The following is a 25,273-nucleotide window of genomic DNA, read 5'->3' as shown; positions in this document are numbered from 1 at the left end:
TAATGGGATACTGTTATTGGCACTGAGATAATTAATATCATGAACCACTCATTTTTGTGGATGAAATGAGCAAAACTGAATTTACTGTGGTGACTTTATAAACTGTAATGATTAGTCTACTTAGTTAAGAATATTCAGAGAAAGCAGTCACTTCACCAAACTTTACAATTTAGATGAAACCATTACACAAATTAATTGCATGTCAGTTGCATCTAATATTGATCAACATATAGCCACATTTGAGAATAAAGTAGGGCTATCACAGCACAGGAAAATATATGTGGAAACTCTGAATATTCTATTTTGAATGGTTGTCAACTTGTCATATTAGAATTCTTATAATATATCCAAAAGCTCCCCTCCCCCACGAACAGTAGTAATTTTGTTCTGTTTGAACGGGTCTTGTAAATTTCAGATGAGCTCTAAAAAAGACAACACTGTCTATTGTTCCAATAAAACGCTTTGGAGTGCAATACCGTTGTTTCTAGTAGAGGGCGCTGCGTGGCAGTACTAGCTCGAGGCCTCAGATCTTTTTGTCTGGAACTGGATCCCGCTGCCGCTCTACAGTGTGTGCGATTGCTTGGAGCCGCGTCCGTAACACACTGTCAAACCACTCCAAACGAATACATTTGCTACCAAAACTATTAATTTAGCATATTTTACAATGGAAGTTTTAGTTTGCCGTTGAAATCGGTCGTTATTCTGGCTAAGTGTTTATTACAACTTGCAGAATCGGCTTGTTTTCTGTGTATAGCTGTGCATCAGTCTTTATTAGCGAGCTGGCGCTCTTCTTTCTATTAGCTATTTCTTTAACTTTTTTAAACACTCAGCTTCGCGAATGACTGAGCGCCGGCGGAGTATGGGATCCTTGGTGTCTTAGGAAGCGAGTGAGTGGGGTTTTAACCGTTTTTACATGCAAAAACAATGGCAAATTCGACGGGGAAAAATGTACTAGATCAGCGAAGGAAAGGACTGGCTTTCCTGGACGAGCTGCGGCAATTTCACCGAAGCAGAGGGTGAGAATGGGGCGTTTAAATACACCTTTAAACATCATGTACACATGACTATGGATGCTTACAAACTATTAGTAATACTATTCTCCATGTATTTCATTATTTTTCCTTCAGATCGCCGTTCAAGAAGATTCCTATCGTGGGTGGGAAAGAACTGGATCTTAATGCTCTCTATATCAGAGTCATTTCGTTAGGTGGATTTGCTAAGGTGAGTGCAACTAAAAGTGCATTTTCGCACTCTCGGTTTTCAGTGAAGTCTTCAGTGAACCGCTAGAGAACTCTCTTTCGGCATCCCGAAGAGCTATTTCATACTAAAACGGCTGTAGGAGAAAGAGGGTTGCGGTCGGCCTTGTGCTAGTTTGCCATCTATGCAATGTGGTGGCTTGTGTTGTGTATGGTTTGAATTGAAAGTCCGTAAGGTAGCTGCACTGCTCGGAGTCTGAGTGCAGTTAGAGCAACTCAAAATTAGCGGGCACGTTTAACATCGATTATCCGCACAGAGCACTGGCTAGGATGAACTATTCGCCGCGGGGGATAGGTAACATTTTGTGCAAGTAGATTTTTTACGATAATTTGGGGGAAACTAGTTATTCGCATTAGCCATCTTTGGCTCTATGGCTGAAGACAAATGTAGGCCGCACACAGGCCTATTTATTGAAAACTGTAAACGTGAAAAGAATTCCCCAAATAAAGACTGCTCGCCATCATTCCATCATTGCTACTAGCATTGTGCTGAAGCAGGTCATAGTTGTCTCGAGCTTTGGTAGCTACCACATTTAGCCTGCACGCTTGGCTTGCCAGAAAAGTAATGTTAGCCAGATTGCTAACACTAGCTAGTAAGTAAGCCATCCAGTTCAAGCTGTACCTAGCTGTGAGTTGTTGCTTGCGGTGATAGCTTGCAAACAGGGAATTAAATACACAGTTCTAGCTAATAAAAGTAGCTAACATTAACATCTTATTACTAGATGCTAATCAGATTGTTTATGATTCATCTAATACATATTTTATGCATCCTGGTATTGCTTAATTGAAAAATGTATAATAACATCCTTATTTACTTTACAGGTTTCTGACAAGAATCAGTGGTCAGAGCTGGGTGAAGATTTTAACTTCCCAAGGAGTTGTTCAAACGCAGCATTTGTTTTAAAACAGTACTACCTTCGGTAAGTGGCATGGTCTTGTATTAGCTACTACACTCAGACAGCATGTGGCAAATGTTTACAAATTGTGAGAGGCTAGAAGCAGGAAAGGACCATGCAACAATCCAGCATTGCTGACAGTTTTAAAGATGTTGAACACGGAAAACAAAAACACCATACTGGACCTTACCCTGGCTGCAATATGTATGCCTCATAACAGTATGTTTTGATGTAACATTTACTAAACTTTACTGGGTTAATGCAGATCACTATTTATATATATATATATATATTTAAAAAATATATATATATGCCATGTCTTACTGCTGGGGATTCTGCCATACATCTTCTCTTTGTAGATTTAAACTCTTAGTAAGGGACATGAGCTGGGAATGCTTTTTAAATGGTCCATGATTTGTGTGTTACTGAATGCTGGCTGGTCATTTTGTCATTGAATAGGCTAGCCGTTGCCATAACTATGCAATCAGCAGCACGTTACCCTAAACACCTTTGCCCTCGGTGTAGCTGTTTCACCAGCAGCAAGCCTGTGGCCAGTGTGGAGCTGCTTCTCTACTCAAGTCTCCTTTTCCCTCCAAAATATTGCCATCATTGACACGGTCACCTGCTTTTAAGAGGAAGGATCACATTCACCAGTCTAGCCTGGAGGCTGCTTATATGACCCTGCTTTGCCAGTTAGTCGAAACAGCATATCTTTAATAATCCTGTTGCATTAATCACCTTCACATTTTGGGAATGGTTGAAAGAGCACTAGGTCAACAGTCTGCAAGTAACCAATCATGTAGGCATGTCAAATTCTTAACAAGGTTCACACAGACTCTACCTAAGTATCATACCTGCCTACTGATATGGCTTATGAATTTGAACAACTTGGCATAGACCTAAAGATGTTATTGCCTTCCTCTCTTAAGTCATCATGGGATTTTATATAGGCCCTACATGCAGAGCCAATGATAGGCCAAGCACTGTAATGAAGTGTTTCCAAATGGTCCTGGTTATTCCAGCATTTTTAGCAAAGGATTTCATTCTAGCTATCAGATGAACAATATTAACGCTTGATACCCTATAAGAGTTTGTTGAATTCAAATATTTTAACATTAACTTCCCATGCAAAGACAATAGCAGATTTGATACTGGGCAGGCGATGTTACCCTGCGAGGTGTGGGTGCAGGCTGTTCTAGCCCAGCTGCAACACCTGATTCTACCAATCAACAAGGCCTACATGGTCTTCAACCAAGAAACAGGTGTGTTGCTGCTTGGCTGGGAACAAAAGCCCGCACCCAGTGAGACAATTTTTCCCCCTTTCAAATTGTCATTTGAAGAGTCATAGGCTAATTTATGATAAAGCCTAATGCAGGGCTCTACAATGTGACCATTTTACTCACATATACAATGTCGTCACAGCTCGCATATGTGTATCGTCACAGCAAATATGTTGCTGTGACGGTACAAGTATTGTGATATTTTATTTAGGAGCACCAGTGCGCCTAGAAGAATGAAGGATTCTAACATTATTACTTGAAATATTTTTTGGTGCGCTCCTAAATTTATTTTTGTGCACCTGGCTACATTTTACAACTTAGGAGCACATGTGCTCCTTGTAAAAAAAAAAAAGTCAGCATAGAGCCCTGTAAAACAATGTTTGACTGAAACACAGAGATATAAATAGCCTAACTGACAGCACATCAGCAGGTTGGAAGGAGCTGTTGGGAGCTGCCCAGATGCATGCTTTATTTTGCTTCATATTTTCAAACAAATGCACAGGCCTAACCCATTTCAAGCCTGCATTTGACCTGACTGCCTGAAACTTCTCCTGGGTTTTACCTCATGACACAGCCCACTGGGATCACATGGTAGTTGTAGACCAGAATGGTCAAATTTATATTCCTTTGAATATTTTTTTCACAGCTTATATAGGTCGTTTATTTTACCATACTCCTGTGTCTTTACCAAACAAAAAATTGAATTGGCCATGTTAAGACAGCCTTCTACCGTCAACACAAACTGGTTTAAGGGGGAGATGTAGCCCAATGCCAGGTCTCTCTTATAGGGCAAGCAAGCCTGTAATGGGGAAACTTATTGGAACCAAAGAGCCCTTTGGTTTAACTGGGAGGTGTAGCTCAATACCAACGCGGTCTTAAGGGCAAACGCTGAATAGTCAGAAATGTATTGAAGTAGGGAGTCGTTTGCTTGTTGGTCTTGTACCACTACTTAAATTAACGTTTCCAAGGGCAAGCCACTTGTCAGTGAAAATAGTAAGTAATCATACAACCTGGGAACCTGAGCAATAGACTCAATAGTTGACCTCTGATTATCGTTTAATAAAACTGGAATAAAAATTCTACTTATGTGAAAGACTTGTCACAAACATGGAATAAATTAGGAGTTGTTGTAGTGACTTGAATTGAGCTGCAACCATCATGTTGAGGCACAAGTTCAACAGTCTAGTGGTTGCTTCCCCTTGTATCCTTTTATCTGCATTGGTTTGAACCTGATACATGTGGGTAAGCAATATTGATGTTGTGCCTACTGCTTTTGTCTGTCAATTTCCTTCACCTTAGTTCAGGTGCAGGAGAGGAGGTCTCTTAAGACTGAGATGCAGCTTGTGAATAGACTGTACCCAACATGATGATGTTAGCACTGTGATGCCCATGCCACAATAAGAGCTGGATTAGAACTACCTCAATGTTTTCATGCATAAGTGAAGTCCGAGGCAAACAAGTTGTCTCATTCACACATCGTTTGCTAGTGAGATTAGCCTTGGCACCTCAACAAAGGTAAAACGCGGCCACGGCGTTTAGAGATCCAGTGTTACCCCGATGTCCCCTGATATCTGTATGTCTCTTTCTGATGCTAAATAGAGGGTGCTAAAATTATGTAGCAAAACTCATGTATCAGCGAGCTACAGAAAACGTAGTCTGCAAGCGAGTCTGCTGAAACTTTGGAAATGCATGTTATTTCGACAAGAATTTGCAGACAAGGTCAACAGTTTCCTGGTGTAACCCAAGCTGTGCATACCATATTCATTTTTATGAAAAGTCGGTTTGCGTTCTAAACCAGTGTCTTATAAATTAGGGCTGTGACAATACAAGTATCGTGATATATTTTTTACATGGCAAAAATGAAAACACGAAGCAGTCATCTCTTTGGTCCTTTATTAAAAACTTGCTGTATGTTAAGTATTGTGTTTTGTAGCTTGGAAAACACAGTGAACAAAAATATGAACGCAACAGTGTTGGTTTCATGAGTTGAAATAAAAGATCCCAGTAATGTTCCATACGCACAAAAAGCTTATTTCTCTCAAATGTTGTGCACAAATTTGTTTAAATCCCTGTTCGTGAGCATTTCTCCTTTGCCAAGATAAACCATCCACCTGATAGGTGTGGCATATTAAAAAGCTATTTAAACAGCATAATCATTACACAGGTGCACCTTGTGCTGGGGACAAAGGGCCACTAAAATTTGCAGTTTTGTCACACAACATAATGCCACAGATGTCTCAAGTTTTTAGGGAGTGTGCAATTGGCATGCTGACTGCAGGAATGTCCACCAGAGCTGTTGAAAGAATTGGATGTGCATTTCTCTACCATAAGCCGCCTCCAACGTCGTTTTAGAGATTTGGGCAGTACGTCCAACTGGCCTCAGACCGTGTATGGCATCATGTGGGCGAGCGGTTTGCTGATGTCAACGTTGTGAACAGAGTGCCTTGTGGTGGTGGGGTTATGGTATGGGCAGGCATAAGCTATGGACAACGAACACAATTGTATTTTATCTATGGCAATTTGAATGCAGAGGTATCATGACGAGATCCTGAGGTCCATTGTCGTGGCATTCATCTGCCGCCATTTCGTGTTTCAGCATGATAATGCACATCCCCATGTCGCAAGGATCTGTACACAATCCTGGAAGCTGAAAATGTCCCAGTTCTTTCATGGTCTGCATACTCAACAGACATGTCACCACCCATTGAGCATGTTTGGGATGCTCTGGATCGCCATTTTTGATATCGTGTTCCAGTTCCCGCCAATATCCAGCAACTTCGCACAGCCATTGAAGAGGAGTGGGACAACAGGCCACAATCAACAGCCTGACCAACTCTATGCGAAGGAGATGTCGCACTGTATGAGGAAAATGGTGGTCACACCAGATACTGACTGGTTTTCTGATCCACATCCCTACTTAAAAGAAAAGGTATCTGTGACGAATATCTGTAATCCCAGTCATGTGAAATTCAAAGATTAGGGCCTAATGCATTTATTTCTATTGACTGATTTCCTCATATGAACTGTAACAGTGAAATTGGTGTTTTCTATCTTCAGATGTAGGCCTAACAATAACAATCCACTAAAGTTGAATCACTCCATAGTTCCCCACTTAAGTCGATAGGACAAACTGCTGCAAATGATGGGCAGCAGAAGCTGTTCACTCTATAAAGAAGGTACACCTGGGAACCACTGTTTAAGAACAGCAGCTCTCCCTACTCCAAATCCTATTTCTAATGCCTGGCATACATTACAAGACTTGACTGGTAAGTAGGACCTAACTTTGTGTTGGACAAAGAAAACTATAGAACGTCTGCTTGTTTGCAATTTGATTACAGGTGAAGCGCCATGGTTATTTGCTTAGGTTTTGTTCTGGTTTTCCGCCACAGCGTGAGGCCACAGCTAGCTCTCCCTCAGCATGCCCCCTTATTTTGTCACTGGTTATCTTTTTGCCATGCCTTTCTCTACTATTTTTGAAATTGTAAAACCTTGTCAGCAACAATAGCTAGGAGAGGTTTTGAATCACAGATATAACAGTCCAGAGGTGGGGATTGGAGATGTTGGGACTAGCGAAAGCTAGCCGAGGTAGGCAACACTACTACTGCTACTGGCCTAAGACTGGGCATGCTGTCCCAATGTTCTTTGATTGTGGTACGCTCTCTGCAGATCACACAAAGAAATGTATGAAATTAAATGTTTCTGTTGGATAGAAAGTGAGACGGACTTTAACTTTGCATCAAGCAAACTACACTTGTGGAAAATGTATTTAGGGGGCTGACAAATTAAACTTAGCCACCATTCTCATTATGTTATGTATGGTCTTGAGGCCAAAGTGTTTTATTTTTTGTCTAATGGCATTATTTTATCTTTTGTGATTCCCACCTTGATTGTGGTTGTTAGCTTTCTTCTCAGTGTAGTTTACCATTGTCTCCCCCAGACCAGTTTCTTGTCCACAACCTAGTACTTGGATTTCACCCACCCCCACTCTCAGTAGTGGCCTGTATATAGTGCTTCCATTTATTATTTTATCAGCCGTAAAACCAGCCTATCAATTGACATAGCTTTAGGCTACATAATCTGGATTTCTAATGTTGCTCATCGGCCTCTGTTGTATGCCCCCATGTTTAATAAGTTGTCTCTGTCTACTCAAATGAATCTGCAAGCATTTAATTTAAAGGTACAATAATATATATTCACCTGTTTATAGAACAGTAGTAATGCCAGTTAGTTTACTCAATCTGATTGTGTGTTTGTATGTGTGCTTGTCCAACAGGGGGCACCCAATTTTCTCTCACACTCACTGAGACAGCCTTTATTGAGAGGGTTGCTCTTATGTCCTATCAGCTCTTGTATGATCCGGACGACTTTAAATTACATCAGTTCACAAACAGTCACCATTTGCCGTGGTCGATCTATGGCTTCAGTTGCCTACATTTTTGTGTGCCGTTCAGATTCATTGAAAAAATGTGATAAAAAAAGAAAGAAAGTATATATATTTTTGTTGTTGTTGCTGGGGACAAAAAAATGACAGTTTAAGAGCCCTGTTCCACCTTAATTGCTTGTTTTTTTCCCTGCTGATGGTATGAAACATGCGATGACATTATTTTTAAATGTCAACTTGATTAGACACTGATAATGAGAAGGCCTCTTAATTCTGTGTTGCTTTTCTGTGGCACTCTGGCTGTTGTCTTGTCAGTGCGGCCTCCCGGGTGGCGCAGTGGTCTAGGGCACCGCATCGCAGTGCTAGCTGCGCCACCAGAGTCTCTGGGTTCACGCCCAGGCTCTGTCGCAGCCGGCCGCAACCGGGAGGTCCGTGGGGCGACGCACAATTGGCATAGCGTCGTCCGGGTTAGGGAGGGTTTGGCCGGTAGGGATATCCTTGTCTCAGTATGTAAATGTAATAAAATGTATGCACTCTACTCTAAGTCGCTCTGGATAAGAGCGTCTGCTAAATGACTAAAATGTAAATGTAAATGTCAGAAGAATGGGAGCTTTTTGCCAGCCGTGTATGAAAAGGGAAGTACAGACATGAGCAGCTGCAACAGAACCCATCTCCACCACCACCACACATCCCGCCTCCCCTTCTGCCCGTGCCCAAACAAGTGTGTGATGACGCTGTGCAAAGCCGGGGCCTCTCCAAACGGAGAGTTGGTGTATTTATAGTCCAGTGTGTCACGCGCCGTGGACGGGGGATTACCTTGGTCGCGGCGAACCAGCAGCAGCACTGGGACTCCGTTCAGAATGGGGCTCTCACTCTGACTCACGGCAGCACACACACTCAGCGCTTAGCCAGGGCTTTCCGCGTTACCACTGGTGAGGTATTTTCTGCTGCCACCACTGCAGCATGTGTCTGTGTAAACAAATATTCAATGTGCAGATGTGTTGGTCCCTCCCTACCTAAACATGTGAGAGAAGGCTGCAACACTTGTTAGACATTCTCAACTCAGGTTTTGGAGGTTTTTTTGTAGACTTTTTTGGCTTTAGACAGAAAGCTATCAGTCTTTTTCTTTCATTGAAACTCCCTCTGCTTTTCTGCACTCCTCCCCAGCTGAGCGGGTGGTCATTTGAATGAAGACATCACCCCAGTGTCTAGAATATTCTGTCTGTGCTGGTGATAAGGTCATATCATCCCCACCTGTGTCACATCCGAGATTAATATAAACATATTAAGGAAGACTGGTATTGGTTGTGACTCTTGATAAACTAGTTTTCCCTAAGCAATAGGGCACAAAGGATTCATCACTTGTACTCTGCTTAAACACTTGCACTGTCATGCAGATGGTGTAACACATGTCTTTTGATTCTTGAGTCAGCTAGGTGTAAACATAATTATTTCATCATAACCGATGGTCTCTGTCAAACTTGGATTGGATTTTTATCCCCCTCTGGCAGTATTTTTCATTTCATGCTTTGTGTAGTCATTCATGTTCACTCTGTAGATTTTAGAAGTAGGCGAGAGACATTGGTTGTGTTGTAAGCCCCGTTTTGTAGTTTGTTCCAGTCTGCAGCGGCTGAGTAGTGGAATTGCTTTGCGACTGGGGTTGGAATAGGATGTGGGCACAGATAGCCTGACAAGGCTTGTGAGTCTTTATAGGCCGGAGTGTAGCCTACCAGTTTACTTGTGTGATTGCAAGCATTAACCAAATTCCTCAGAGTGGCTGTCATAGAACTCCATTGGAAAATTATATGGTGGGAATGTGCCAGGGAGTTCAGTTTTGTTATCGGGGATTTGGAGGCACAACAGTTGATGGTGAAGCCACAGTCTAAGGATACAGGACTTATCCTAGTTAGGGAGATTTGAGGATCGGGTGAAACAGGATTATTTGCTATAGAGAGGCCATTCTAAATTCGATAATGGGGGGGAGAGTAGGAATAGGTGGGGTCTTGGATCAGTCACCCTCTGAGCGTTAAGTTCTCTTTTGTCTACAGATATTTAGAAAAGTATGAAAAAGTTCATCACTTCGGCGAGGATGATGACGAGGTGCAGCCTGGGAACCCGAAACCATCTCTTCCAATTGGTGCAATCCCCTGCTCCTATAACTACCAGCAACACACTGTATCAGGTAAAGCTTTCCCTCTCTTTTACAAAGTGTCTTCAAACAACCACAAAGCAGTAATTGGCTACATAAGTTCGGCCAAAATCTTGTTGGTTGGGCTAGGGCTTGAAATACAATACAAGATTCTTGAAGGGATGGCCCCATATTTTGCTTTCGAGCTAGTTCTTAAATGGACAGTGGTATTTCAGGATGGTGGCATATTCCAGGAAACAGATGCAAGTATGATAAAATCTGAAAGTTTGTTATTGACACTTTGAGAAGAGGGATTTTATTGGACACGTATCTGTGAAGTAGGGCTGGGTAATTGCTAGTCATGGGGGAAAAATAGATTGTTACATATTGGGGTATTATTTTTGATTTATCGTTTTGACAATATTGCAGTATTCATTTTGCGGTAGTTGGCTGTACCTGCCCCAAAACTCCAGTATTTTTCCTTGATGGCTTGTTCTCATTTTCTTTTCAGCTATTTTATTTCCTTGACTGATCAAAACTAGTTTTCTCATGGCTCGCTCTTGTCCCTCTGCAGCAGACATAAGGTGAGCAATATATTTGGAACATCAAATCACAGTATCTGATCGCAATACACATAGAGTAATGAGAATCGCAATACATATCGAATCGGCACCTAAGTATTGTGATAATATCGTATTGTGAGGTCCCTGGCATTTCCCAGCCCTAGTAATTGCCTTGGACCTCACGATACGATATCACTATACTTAGGTGCCGATACGATATGTATTGCGATTGTATATGTATCACTATTCTATATGTATTGCGATTTGATGTTCCAAACACATGCTCACTATACTGTATGTCTGCTGCAGAGGGACAAGAGAAAGCCATGAGAACTAGTTGTGTAGGTTAAAGTGCTCATGTTGTTGGTTCAACATGCTTTCTTTTTTTTCTTTTTTAAAATAAGATGGAGAAAAAGCTACAGGATGATAAATACCTGATTTGTGGGGCAGGTACACCTGACTAACGTTAACAACCAGCTAACGTTAACAATATAGTCACAGTAACGATGTAAAACCGGCAAAAATGATATTGTGATACTCTACTGTATCCATACTGTGAGGTAAAGTAACCACCCTTTGGTGGATTTTGGGATGCTGTGAAATAAATAACAGTACTCTTAGGTCAGAGGACAACCTTGGTGTGTGTTTATCAAGGTGGATATTTCTTCAAGTATCGAGTGATGGGGCTGTTGAAGAACACCACTAACTCTGAATTTGAGTTGAAACTTTACGACTCAAATGGAGAAAACATTATGGCTACCTTCTGCACTGAACTTCCTCTCAACTACGTCTCTACTCACAGCACACATTTGTTAGTTATCTGAATGTGCATATACTGCAGGCTTGTTTGCTTTGTCCTTTCAGACAGTTTATTGCACCGCATAACATAATCATAGATTCATCAAGATAGAATTTGGCAGCTGTTCTCCAAATGTTGCCATTTAGTTAGTCATAATGGTGCTGCTAGCCTGCTCCTACGGTAAAGCCTGCTCCTTAGGTGATAACTTATGGTAATACCGTTATACAGTTGCTTGAAATGACCAAGTGGTTGCTGAACATTCATTCCTCCGTTTTTGGGTAATGAAAGCTCAACAGAGGAGGATGTTAGCAAGACAACAAGATCTTAAAATGTATGATGAAAGTAGCCTATATTCCAAGAGAGAGGAGTTGTACTAGGATTTGTCTTTGAGCTGTTTCAGAACTGAGACGCAATGTACTTCATACTGTATTTGGGCTGCTACATTTATACTCCTTTTGTTTATGCGCAAACATATGGGCCTTTAAACCAGAGCTCTGCCACCAGAAGCTCATATCCTCCCTCACATGGCTGTTGAGATAATTGTTTGAATAATCTTGACTTTGTATTACAATTTTTGTCCAATCTTGCCCAGGCCTGAAAGACCCCCATCAGTAAGAGTGTATCTGAACTGATGTTGTCATGTCCCCAGGCATGCAGGCAATTTGCAACAGTGTGGTGCTGTGTGATGGTGCATTACCACCATACCCACTGTGTGTGAAGTAGCTCTAGTTCAGGAGTCCTGACAGCTACACACACACACACACACACACACACACACACACACACACACACACACACACACACACACACACACACACACACACACACACACACACACGTGTGTGAAACAGATGCAAAGCTGCCGGCTGTGAGGAGTTGGCTATTTATATCCCATTGATTGCACCGTAATCAATTTCAAATAACTGAAATATGCCATACAATCATTGCCATGCCAGCAAAGTTATGCCAAGTGACTGAGGCTTCAGGAAGTTGCACTTGTTAACCCCACCCCCTGCATGTGACTTTAATTACCATTTCCTATCTTTGAATTCATATTCATTATCATGCAGGTGTCCCAGTGCATTCAGTTGCAATCATTTTTTTAAACAGCCTAAATAAACTCATAAATCATCATTTCTCAAGGTCTTTATAGCGCAACATTGTAATGTTTTTGTATGTTTTCAGCAGGCTTTCTTTACATTCACTTTGAGGTTGAAATTACAACTGTATTTGTGGTTGTTTTTTGTCCCCAGACTATCTTCGCCAAAGCTATGGACTGTCCATGGAGTTCACGCCCCCATGCGACTATAACAAACTGGTGCTCTCTCTCCTGTCGGGCTTGCCCAATGAAGTAGACTTCGCAATCAACGTTTGCACTCTCCTCTCCAACGAGAGCAAGCATGCCATGCAGCTGGAGAAAGACCCCAAACTCATCACGCTGCTACTGGCACATGCAGGTGTCTTCGATGACTGTACGTCTTCAACACCTTTAAATATTCTTCATTAGTATCCAAATCTATTTTTGCAGGACAGTATTTAGAGATGTGTGTGTGTTTTTGTATTCTTTATCTATCATGGGAACTTGGGGGAAATGTTGAGACACTCGCACTACTGTGCTGTGTCCCTTTTTGTTAAAGTGGAAATAGGGAATAAACAACTTTCTCCCTTTCATTTGCCTGTATGGAGACTAGATGAGTTATTACCTCCTTGGTAAACTTGTTCATTTAGAGTCCGAAGAAGGTTGTGTTCAATGCAAAAATCCAGGCTTTAACACAACAAAATGTGAACACCTTTTCAAGGCACTGCCATTGCAGAACCTTTTTTGTTATTGTGATCCCTCAGGTGTGAAAGTACCTTCTGTCTCAGAATGTAAGGGTTGGAATGTTCTCTCTAACGGTACTCTTGTGAATTTGCAGCACTAGGCAGCTTCTCCTCTGTATTTGGGATGGACTGGAAGGAGCAAACCTCCCGGGACTTCATGCAGGTAGATTTGACTGAAAGACTCACTATATATGTCTACTATAGGTTTGTAACTTGCAAGGCTTTTGGTCAGAGGGAGAAAAAAAAACGGTTGCCTCGCCTCCAGCCGTTCAGGGATCTTCGTGAATACGGTGTGATGTCTGGCCTCGCAGGAGTACATCAGCCTTAACCGCTCTTGTTTTTTGTAGCAATGCATCTTTTCGGCAGTCAGTATTTCAACAATAATCTGTGAATATGATTCTACAGTTCTGGAAGGATGTGGTAGAGGATTCTGAAGTCCGGGACCTCAACTGGGACAAGACCAGCCTGACACAAGGTAAGCAATTTATGCTGACAGACCCAATTTTAAAAGACCCATTGCACAATAAAATATATTTTGCACAACAATGGGAAAAATAGCACGTCAAATAAATATTACGGCAACATTGTTTTGTGGACTTTTTGTGTAATAAAGTATTTGAAGATTTCTCATAAAAAAAGACTCTTAAAAGACCTTGCTCAGACCCTCGATGTCCTTGGTGGATCAGACATTCATTGTTCTCTCTGCTCTTCTCCCAGTGACAGACACTACGTCGGGGAATGAGCGCTGGGGCGCCCTCTTCCACCCTCCACGCAACCTAGGCATCGGCGACATCGAGGGTCAGCGGGTCCTGCAGGTGGGAGTCATCCTCCGCAACCTCTCCTTCGAGGAGGCCAACGTCAAACTGCTGGCTGCTAACCGCACCTGTCTGCGGTTCCTCTTACTGTGCGCCCACTGCCACTTCATCTCCCTACGGCAGCTGGGATTGGATACACTCGGCAACGTGGCCGCAGAGGTGAGGTGTTTTTACTGTTATTTATATTTATGTTCTGAATGTTATTTCGTGCAGTATTGAGCTAATTAGTACTATTCAGTATAGTGTTAGACAAGGCTGTAGCTGTTCCAGAGCATTTGTGTTATTGATGATTCTATGAGTTAATGTCTGTTTTCTCTCCCAATAGCTTCAGTTAGATCCTGTTGACTTTCGAACAACCCACCTAATGTTTCACACCATCACCAAATGCTTGATGTCAAGGGACAGGTTCCTGAAGATGAGGGGTGAGTGTCAGAGCCCGTACTTTATCTTTGTCAGTGTCTGGGTCTTTTTATTACAAATTCAATGTCAGATTTATTTTTATATCACTGGCCTTGTAATGCGAATGCAACTTCATGTCTGTATGTAAAAACAGTAAGCATAAATTGTGATAAAAGTATAGATGATTTTCCCCAGAGCCTGACTATTTGTTCCTCCTCCCCTCAGCCATGGAGATCCTGGGTAATCTGAGCAAGGCGGAGGACAACAGCGTGCTGATCTGTGAGTACGTGGACCAGGAGTCATACCGGGAGGTGATCGGCCTGCTGTCGCTGCCTGACCTCATGCTCCTCATGTCCTCCCTGGAGGTCCTCTACCTGCTGGCCCAGCTGGGGGAGATCCCCTGCAGCAAGATCGCCTCCGTGGACAGGAGCATAGGTGAGATACCAACAACCTAGCCCTAACCAGGGTACTAGTAACCTAGACACTAGTCAGGATTGAGGATACATGCAGTAGTATAAACAACCAAGCCAGAAGAGAGGGGATGGAGAACCGTCTAACCAAGATAAAGTGTAGGTATAGCATTAACAACTAATGGAGTGTTTTGAATACAGTTTGATTAAGTATAGTCTCTTAGCATGGCACAGCAACCAAGTTGCATGAATTGGGAAACAAACTGGTTGCACAGAAGATATTTGTCATCTCTTGGAGGAATAGGAAATTCAATGATTTTCAGAATTGGGAAATCAAAAAGAACCGTCATGCAACAATTTAGACGTTCGTTATTAAACGGTGTATATGTGTGTCCCTGGGCAGATCTGCTGGTACGGCTGGTGTCAGTGGACCTGCATACGTTTGGTCCGGATGCTCTGACGGCCGTGAGGCTGATGGAGCACCAGGCTGCTGGGCAGAGCCAGGTGGCTGAGGTGCGGCCGCAGCTTGTAGAACAGCTGCCTGCTCCGCTGCAGGGCGCACCTATCCCAGGTGAGCATCTTAACACTTAAACCCTGTTCCCTGATCTTCAGATGCACATAGAAATTAAATGAAGCCAAGTTATATTCATGTTGTACATAAAATCAGAATTTAGAGCAAGCTGTGTGAGGGCAATAATTAGCCATATGGTATAAAGGAACAGTTCCTTGAGACAATGGCCTGAGATTATAGGCTCAGCTCTGTGGAGCCTTGCTCCTTGTCGTGTACGTTAGAGACTGATCGAAAGCTGACAGCTCATCAGTTTACGCCTCCCATAAGCCTCTGCATCCACTCTTGTCTGTAGAGACTTTCCATCCGTTGGTGATTTAGAAACATGGATGATCAGGGAAACTGGTGTAACCCGTGTTGTATGCAATCAATCAGCTAAAGTTGCTGGGAATAATTCAAGCTAGGGTAAACACAGTAGTCTGCTTGTACAGTACTGTCGCTGCTCCCTAGTGGGCAAAATGAGGAACCGCACACTAAACACACCATGTACAATAGGAGCACTGTTCTGCAGATTTGACAGTTCAGTATCGCATCAGAACAAAAGTGTTTTCAGCATAGAGAATGGGTTTATTCAAAAACCTTTGTAAATTGATCAAATTAGACTCAATAATGATGTCATCTCTCACTTCAGCAGCAAGAGTCCCTGTCCAGTCCACTCCTCCTCCTCCTGGTATTGTTGAGCTAGATGGGGAGAAGTTTACAGTGCAGTGGTGAGTCTCTCACTCACTCACACACACACACACACACACACACACGCTCTCACTCATGCTCTCTCTGTGACACATCTTAGCTCTTCAGTTTCTCTGTAAGTTGAACGGTAGTTCTCGGGTCAAGCAGTCAGCTTGCTGGTCACAATTGACACCTGAGTAGCTTATAGATACATTCTGAGTCCCTTTGTCTCCACCAGGCTGAACGCCCACTTCGAGGTGAGCGGCGAGAGCTCCGTGTTGCGCTCAGAGATGTACTCGGAGTACCTCACCACCTGCAGCAAGATGGGACGCGCTGGAATCCTGGCCTCCCAAGGCTTCCTCAAATGTCTACGGTTGGTTGGCATAATCCCATATTAAATCAATAGATTTCATTGAAAACCGTCATCATTTGGAGAACACACAACTGGAAGTTTATACCGTTTTTTGAATTTCCTAATTGTGGTCCTGGAAGCTTTATATTCATTCATGTTGTGTTTTCAACCAAGAAATCACTCTATGGACAAGTTACAATATAGTGGTCCAAATTCAATGACTTTGAGAAACATGATTGACAAGGTTTTAGTGTCAACTGCACTCACACCATGTCTCTATCATTTTGTAGGACAATCTTCCCAAACCACACAGTGAAGCGGCTGGAGGACACCAAGCCCAATGCGCAGGCACACATACACGTGGTGGGGGTCAAACGGAGGGCCATCCCACTGCCCATCCAGCTGTACTACCAGCAGCAGGCTAGCCCCACACCAGGGCCCAGGCACGACGTCCCTGTCGACCCACAGGCATCCCCGTCAGGTAAACTCACTGTACAACTTACTACATTTTTGTAGTTAGTGGCATTAAAATTCAAGTTTCCACCTACCTTGATTGTTATCACAACAAACGTCAGAAGACATAGTTGCTATACATGTTGTCTTGGAGTATGGTGAGACATACTTTGCAGTTGTGCGAATTAGACCTCAGTCAAGGATTCTAATGTGTTCTTTGTTGTATCTCTCTCTGTTTACGCTTTGTTCCTGGGCATCCTGGGTTTGCCCGGTCTCCAGTCCCCAGCCTTACTGCTAACCCGGCAGCGCCACAGGTGGCCTCCACCATGCAGGATGGTGTACCTCACCCCCAAGTGGCTCAGACTGTTCCTCGGCTCCCCCTTCACCCCCAGGCCTCACCACATCCACACCCCCACCCTGCTCAGCAGGCCAAGCCAGGGGATATCCTCAAGACGGCCATGGTCCAGAGCTCCATCCCCACCTCTGGCCAGGTGGTCCAGAACCACAGCCCCAACATGGCCCAACAGCTCCACCATCAACAAGTCATGGCGCCTACCGGGACCCCCGTCACACTGTTCCAACAGGTACAGCAGGGCCACATCTTCACGGCGCGGGTTCAACGGCCACCCCTGCCACACACTCCCTCCTCAGTACCCCAGGCCCTCTCCCAGGGCCCCCAGCAGGAGACGGCTGTATTCTCTGCCCCCCCGCACTACGCTGCTGTGTCGGCCCCCTGCTCCTCGCTGCAAAACTTCCAGGTGGGCGGGGGCCAGGTGTTCACCATCGCCGGCGTGTCCAACGCCCAGGGCTCCCGCGTCACTTTCCAGAACATCGCCCCCAAGCCTGCACCCTCGCAGGCCAGCGGACCACCTACAACCACTCATAACCAGCAGCAGCAGTCCAGCGTGGTCATCGTCAGCCCCAACCTCCAGCAGAACCAGGCCTATGCCCCGGCTATCCATCAGATCGTTCTGGCCAACCCCTCCACCATGTCTGGTGGCCAGGCCATCCAACTGGCAGGACAGCCTCCCACTACTTCCAAACTCCCACCTTGCCCTTCCACCATCGCTCCACTGCCCCAGGGCCTGCCCACTCCTTCCAACAACCAGATCCCAATGCAGGGCTCTGCTTCTGTCAGTCAGATGCTGTCGGTCAAACGGCAACCACAACAATTGAACCCTCAGCAGCAGTTTCACCCCCAGCAGCAGTTTCAGATTCAGTCCCAACCCCTGCCTCAGCAGCAGCCGCCCCCCCAGCCTACCTCCACAGAGTCCAGCCTGATCAAACAGTTACTGCTTCCAAAGCGGCCCTCCACGCCGGGCGGAAAGCTCATTCTGCCCGCGCCCCAGGTGCCTCCCCCTAGCAGCACGCAGCGTTCCCCCAGCCCACAGGTGCTCTACCAGGTGGCCTCACAGGGCCAGCCTCAGCAGCTCAATGTACAGCTGGTCCCCAGCCAGCTCCAGTCCCCAGGGGGGCCTCTCCAGACGGTGCAGCTCATCTCCACCAGCAGCCCCGCCACCATCATCCAGGGCCAGGCTCCTGGTGGTCAGGTCACCTTCACTGTGGTGCCCAACACGGGCTTCACCACTTCAGCCTCTGCAGCCGCCGCCCAGGTCAGCCAAGGAGCCGCTGCACCAGGCCTGCCAGCGGTCCAGACAGGCAACACCCTCCACGGGCCACCGCCGCCCTTCAGGGGGGACAAGATAATCTGCCAGAAGGAGGAGGAGGCCAAGGACGCCACGGGTCTGCACATCCACGAACGCAAGATCGAGGTGATGGAGAACTCCTCTCTGGCCGATGGGGCTGGCACCAAAACCAGCAACGGGGACCTGGCAGGGGCCGACGCTCCAGGGGCCAAGCTGCTTAACGGGAGGAAGTGCATGGACTCCAGTCTACCTCCATACCACTCAGGGAACAGCCAGGGGGCCTGTGCCAATGGACCGGCCAGCGAGAGTTGCCCCACCAACGGGAAGCAGACCTCTGGCCTGGCTAACCCACAGGAGGGCCACGTCGACCCCAAAAAGGCTCTCGTCAACGGTGTCTGTGACTTTGAGAGAGGGGATGCCTCCACCGGTGCCCACTTGAGCAAAAACATTCCAAATCACTTCGCTTCCAAACACTTGGGGAACGGGGAGGTGGGTCCTCTTCAGAAACTGCATGGGGCTCCCCAGGAGCCCTCTGTCCCCCAGCAGGATACTGCCAAAGCAGAGCAGGCAGAGCGCCTTGCCAATGGCCCTCAGGCAACAGGCCCCTTCTCTAACGGACCTATGGGGCCGGGGCCTAACTACGCCCTGCCTGCTTTCAGGCAGCAGCTGTTTCCCACCGTCACTGTAAACTCCCAGGGCGCCACGGGGCCAGGGACCCTGCCGGCCAATGGTTTGAGCGGCGAGAGCCGTGCACTCAAGAGGCCGGCAGAGGAGGACAAGGGGGCGTCTGTGATTCCCTGTAAGGTGGGAGTGAGGATCATCACCATCAGCGACCCCAACAAGGCGGGCTGCAGTGCCACCATGGTGGCCGTTCCTGCTGGAGCCGACCCAAGCACAGTAGCCAAAGTAGCAATGGGGAATGCCACGCAGCAGAGGAACTGCTCGACCATACAGGCATCCAGCTCTACGGTGAGTTTCACATAGCTCAACAATTTGTTTCTTGTCCCAGTTTTGCAAGACGTGCCAACTTAGTTGGCTAGCAAGCTCATTAGATTGATGACTTATCTTGAATACTTCATTGGATCATTGGCATTCTTGCCCTGCTCGTAAAACATGTGACTACGTTTTTCTTCACAAACATAAAATGCAGGGCTCGACATTAACGCTTGTCCTCTTGTCCGGGACAAGTAAAAACAATGCTCGGACAAGAAGAATATAGATTGAAGTTCGGACGAGTAATAAAAAACTTTTTTCACATCAAACATTTACTCAGATCAGAATTGGATCAGAGGCCGACATTGGAATAATATTACAATCTATGTTTTATGCACATGAATAAAAAAGCCTACATGTCAAAGTGTAGATGATATGCATGTTGGCTACAGCCTCACGTCCAAACCGATGCTGAATGCTGACATGGAGGCACCAGAAAATGTAGCCAAACTTTAATGAGACTTTAAATTACATAAATATAGGTTGAACACCAGTCATTTTTGACATATAATGAAGGATCATTAACGTCTAAAGGCTTGATTCGACATACTCAAGGCACGGTTCGTTCAGATCAAATGGTCACAAGAACGACCTGTTGCGCACCGCACATCACCCACCTTGAATCTGAATGGAGGGGTCTGCATTTTTAAGCTATTTAAAGGGCAATTCCACCACTTTTCGACCTCATTTATCATTTCCAATCTATACATATGTGAAATCAGCACCTTTTTACAATCTGTAGTTACAAAGATGAGAAGGAAAGTCCTAAAGAAATGCTTCTCTGTGACATCAAAGGGTAAGATTAAAAGTTGAAAAAATGTAAATCAACCTGCAATGTGTTTTTAGCCCAAGGTGGGGAGCAAGAGAATACCTCCATCACTGAATCTGTGTTTGAAAATAACTAATGTATTCTAGTATAACTTTTTTAAACTTTTGTTTCTTTCCTACAAAACGTATAAATGCACTGTTTTCACATATGTTGACACTGGTTTTGTGCTGGAGATGATGAACAAGAGGTTGGTGGAGTTGCCCTTTATCTATTAACGTAATTGTTTGAAACCTGGATGTTTTGTAATTTTATGAAGCACGTCTTACCTTGTTTCAAAGTAGCCAAGCATAATCCTAGTCATTAGTAACCCATGCTAGTTGATGCATCTTTAGATCTCCCCTTGCTTTATTTCTAACAGATATTTTCATATCTCATGCGGTGTGCTTTTGAGAACAATGTTTTCCTGCAAATTGCATTTTGGAACATTCGCGCATAGCCTACAGCCAAGTGCGCATTGAGTTTATAATATAAAGAAATAAAACGTTATCAACATTTTAAGCTAAACAGTCTGATCTGATGCATCAGCCTCATTGCTTTTTAAAGTGTTTTAATGTGCAGTGGTTGTATGAATTTGGGATCTGTCATCCCCAAGTCTGTTATGAACCGTAGACATATTTTTTTTTATCGTTCCAGGGACGACGGGAAGCCCTTAATTTCGAGCCCTGGGGGGAATTATTTTATAAAGAAAAGTGTTTGGTTGTAATTGTAATGTTGCAATATTTTATAGGCTGCAAAGGGTGGCCAACCAATCTCCAGGACAGCCTTAAAGGGGCAGTGTTGTAAATCCAGATAGGCTTGAATATGCAAAGAAGCCTATAGGCAGAGTGTAGCCTACATTTGTCTGATTCTCTATGGTAAAAAAAGGTAGTCGTGCATTTTATTTTGTCAAGTGGATCTGTCAATGATGGAAAGATTGTGTTATTTTTGGGGGGGGGGGGGGCTTGAGTTTTTGCAAGTAAAAAATCTGACCTTAAATGTCTAGTTGTAGGTGGAGGACTGCTATCCATCACATGCAACTACAAGGCTTTTCTGTTGATGTTATTTGGGAAAATCAACTGCATTGTGATGAGTAGGGTTAGAGGCCATTTAATGATTTATACAGACTGACTTTGAAAAGACGCAATTGTGTTTTATATTGCACTTATTGGATTGGCAGGTGTGTGTGTGATCTTTAATTTCATCGTATAACAATGCAAGGCTTACAGTTGTTTTTTACAAGCAAATGACTTGCATAAAACAAGATCAACGATGAGTCTTCAGGATCTAGGACCTTGAATAATTTATTCAAACGCTGTTCATATTTTTGTTTAATTCATTTCTGAAAGTAACTAATAAGCAAGTGGTAGGTTATTCATATTGTATAATTTATTGTAAGCAGAGGGTAGCTAGGGTAGAATCTAAATGTGTTTCTTCAAAATTAGCTTAATTTACCAATTTATCTTGTCATACTTTTTAAAAAGGTAAAAGAAATGCAACAACAAAAAATTGTGACTTGTTTGTTTTATTTGGGAAATAGTCAAACACAATCATACAACACAAAATATCACTTATTTGGTCTGATAAAGCTTTGCCTCTTTCCCTGGTTTTACGCAGCCTCCGCCAACAGTGGCTCAGCCTGTGCAGGGTGGCAGCGCCAGCCCCAATGCCTCCCTTTCTGGGCCACAAGCTGTGGTGGCACCCCCAGAACAGACCAGGAAAGCGGGACAGAACTTCAAGTGTCTGTGGCAATCCTGTAAACGGTGAGTTAATCTCTGTCCATATTGACTTGACATACTTAAAGAGAAGTCCTTTGTTGTGAAAGGTGTGTTCATATCATGGCTAACTAAAACTGCATTTAGACAGGCAGCTCAATTCTGATATTTTTTCCACTAATTGGTATTTTGATCAATCACATCAGATCTTTTTCAGAGCTGATTGTTCAAAAGACCAATTAGTGGAAAAAACATCAGAATTGAGTCTAAGTGGCCTGTTCATTGGCTGTTCCATTTATATTCGTGTTCTTCCAGGTGGTTTGAGACGCCGTCTAGAGTGTTCTACCATGCAGCCACGCAACATGGTGGCAAGGAGCTATACCCAGGCCAGTGCCTCTGGGAGGGATGTGAACCTTTCCCCCGACAGAGACTGTCCTTCATAACCCATCTACAGGTAAGACTACACCCTCACCTCTCAATCAATCAGTCCATGTTTGTGGGTTTTTGCTGACAATTATCCTATTTTCTTCCTGCAGGATAAGCACTGTTCTCGAGATGCCCTATTGGCCGCACTAAAACTGGAGCAGGAACCGACACCAACGCAAGACCCAAATCAGAAAACTTCCAAGTATGTACCCTCTGGTTAGCTTAGTGTAACAATATAACTTCAGACCGTCCCCTCGCCCCGACACGGGCGCGAACCAGGGACCCTCTGCACACATCAACAACGGTCACCCACGAAGCATCGTTACCCATCGGCTCCACAAAAGCCACGGCCCTTGCAGAGCAAGGGGAACCACTATTTCAGGGTCTCAAAGCGGGTGACGTAACCGATTGAAACGCTATTAGCGCGCACCACCGCTAACTAGCTAGCCATTTCACATCCGTTACACTCACCCCCCTTTCGACCTCCTCCTTTTCCGCAGCAACCAGTGATCCGGGTCAACAGCATCAATGTAACAGTATAACTTTAGACCGTCCCCTCGCTCTGACACGGGCGCGAACCAGGGGCCCTCTGCACACATCAACAACAGTCACCCACGAAGCATCGTTACCCATCGCTCCACAAAAGCCGCGGCCCTTGCAGAGCAAGGGGAACCACTACTTCAGGGTCTCAAAGCGAGTGACGTAACCGATTGAAACGCTATTAGCGCGCACCACCGCTAACTAGCTAGCCATTTCACATCCGTTACACTAGTATGCTAGTGCTAATGTCCATTCTAGTGGTGCTAGAATGCGCTATGTGTGGCTGACTGTCTTTTGCATTGTTCCACAGGCCTCAGCCAGTGGCAAGCAGCACTCCAGCACCGCGAGCACAGAAAGCTATTGTCAATCATCCAAGCGCAGCCCTTATGGCCCTACGCAGAGGCTCTCGGAACCTGGTGTTCAGGGACTTCACTGTGAGTATGGCTGAGCTTAGCTGTTTGTTTACACTGAAGGTGTCTGGCTGACTTTTGACAGAAATGTATGATTTTATACCTGGAAATAAGATTTAAGATGTTACACATTGCAGTCCTTGACTACTCCATATTTATCATATATTCCCACTTGGAAATATTTTGTTGTCAATATATCTTGTAACTGATGAATTTCACAATCCTTTTCCTTAGGATGAAAAAGAGGGACCAATGACCAAACACATACGACTAACTGCTGCCTTAACGCTAAAGAACATTGCCAAGTATTCAGACTGCGGTCGAAAGTAAGAACAATTTTTTTGTATACATTCACAATTACAGAAGGGTTATCTGAGGACTCCTCATGCTGTGTTTGTTCGGAGTGATGAATCATAATCAATTAAACAAATGTTTACTGTTTGATGGAGTGTGTGTAATGACCGCTTCCTGTCTTATCTTCTCAGGTTGGTGAAGAGGCATGAGAGCCACCTCTCTGTGCTGGCACTCAGTAACATGGAGGTCTCCACAACGCTCGCCAAATGCCTTTACGAACTGACTCGCTCTCTCCAAGCTTGAGCCCACAAGAGCAACCCCACCCCCCCAAAATTGGAGAACCATCCTTCAGGGGTGTTATGACAATGGGTCACACAGGTGGGCAACACCAGACTATGCCCTTCGGACTCCCCTCCCTCACCCCACTGTGCTCAAATCCCCCCATCTCCTTAACAAAACAAACTGCCACGGGGTCTTCCACCAGCCGCCCAAGAGGGGGAGCTCTTTAGACTGCTGCCCTGAGGGACTCTACTAACGAAACCCTAAATACGAGCACATTTTTGTAGTCCTGGGACTATTTGCAGACAACTTATTTGAGTAGGAGCGGCAGTACGTTGAGGTTTTGCTGTGCCGAGGGAGGGGAATGGCTGGAGAGGGGGAGGGAGACGCAGCTGCAGGAGACTGGCTCGATTGTTTTTCTTTAGAACTTGGTAGCGTGGTTTTCTTACTTGAGTCAATATATTTTCACTTATTTATTATTGAAATGAATACCATTACAATTAATGAAAATAATCTTGTAAATATTTGTGAATATATATATAAAGAAAATCCTCTTTCATGCCGATACAGCCACTGGGGAACTTGCGCTGTGGAGTAATAGAAGCATTACTTTGGTAGAACCTTTTTTTTTCTTTTTTTTTAATGATCCCTGGTTACTTGTATCTAATGTGATTCTATACTCAGCAGTGGATGAATGTACTTAAAACCTGTAAATACTTCTGCAAAGGTACTGATGCTGTAAAGTTAAGGGGGAAAACAGTTTTTTTGTGGAACTGTGACTTTTTTTGTATAATAATACCTTGTAGAACTCATTTTGCTGGCTGAAAGAGTATGGAATAATATATCTCATGTCATTTTGTAGAAGAAAATAATATTGAAGGTATTCTCTCACCCCGAACATGTATCCACTGTAAACGTTTGTCATTGTACGAGCACAGTGCGCGTACATTTTTTTTTTGTATTTGTAAATTGGTTTAAATACATGGAGTTTTATACAGGTTTTCTCCTGTGTTCTTTGCTTTATGTGCAGGTATATTTTCTTCACAACTTTTTTTCTATGTTAATATAGTGTGGAGTTTTATTGTACTATTTTTTTCATAATACCATGCCACATTCCGGCTCACGTCCTCAGACTATCCTCTCTATGGAGTGTTGTGTAACATTAATGACTGCCTGTTAGCGTTCGAGCGGGGCAGCCCACCCATCCTCATTTCTGCAGTGTCAGTAGGATGTGCTATTATACATAGACATAAGTCTGTTAGATTGGCTTTATTTACTTTGGTGACTGTTTATAGTTTTTAAATAAAAGACTGAACTATTTGTCTTTGTTTTGGGGCTCTTGTTTTGTGGTGTGAGGAGGCAATGGGTGCCTCTG

The 25,273-nt window shown here is 44.2% G+C and overlaps 1 protein-coding gene across 1 annotated transcript; it reads left to right on the top strand.

Annotated features, from left to right (window-relative positions):
- Positions 1-540: 540 nt before the first annotated feature.
- LOC120031995 (AT-rich interactive domain-containing protein 2-like) lies at positions 541-25,218 on the top strand. The gene is made up of 21 exons (XM_038977895.1): positions 541-1,016; positions 1,128-1,221; positions 2,079-2,176; positions 9,862-9,995; positions 12,557-12,775; positions 13,220-13,287; positions 13,530-13,599; positions 13,842-14,098; positions 14,265-14,361; positions 14,564-14,773; positions 15,152-15,319; positions 15,948-16,026; positions 16,224-16,358; positions 16,628-16,818; positions 17,070-19,405; positions 21,852-21,997; positions 22,265-22,403; positions 22,486-22,577; positions 23,226-23,349; positions 23,560-23,651; positions 23,811-25,218. Exons 1-21 carry the CDS (start codon positions 925-927, stop codon positions 23,920-23,922), a joined length of 4,953 nt encoding a protein of 1,650 aa, XP_038833823.1. The 5' UTR covers positions 541-924; the 3' UTR covers positions 23,923-25,218.
- Positions 25,219-25,273: the final 55 nt, after the last annotated feature.

Source organism: Salvelinus namaycush, chromosome 38, assembly GCF_016432855.1.
Source record: "Salvelinus namaycush isolate Seneca chromosome 38, SaNama_1.0, whole genome shotgun sequence".
Taxonomy (NCBI): domain Eukaryota; kingdom Metazoa; phylum Chordata; class Actinopteri; order Salmoniformes; family Salmonidae; genus Salvelinus; species Salvelinus namaycush.
Note: the sequence above shows the minus strand (reverse complement) of the source record. Positions and strands in the feature narration are given on the sequence as shown.

Excerpts from the sequence above, each read along its gene's own strand:
- LOC120031995 (XM_038977895.1), top strand. The coding sequence starts at position 925 with ATGGCAAATTCGACGGGGAAAAATGTACTAGATCAGCGAAGGAAAGGA. Across the intron at positions 16,359-16,627 it reads GGCTTCCTCAAATGTCTACG|GACAATCTTCCCAAACCACA; the intron begins GTTGGTTGGCAT and ends ATCATTTTGTAG. Across the intron at positions 19,406-21,851 it reads TACAGGCATCCAGCTCTACG|CCTCCGCCAACAGTGGCTCA; the intron begins GTGAGTTTCACA and ends GGTTTTACGCAG.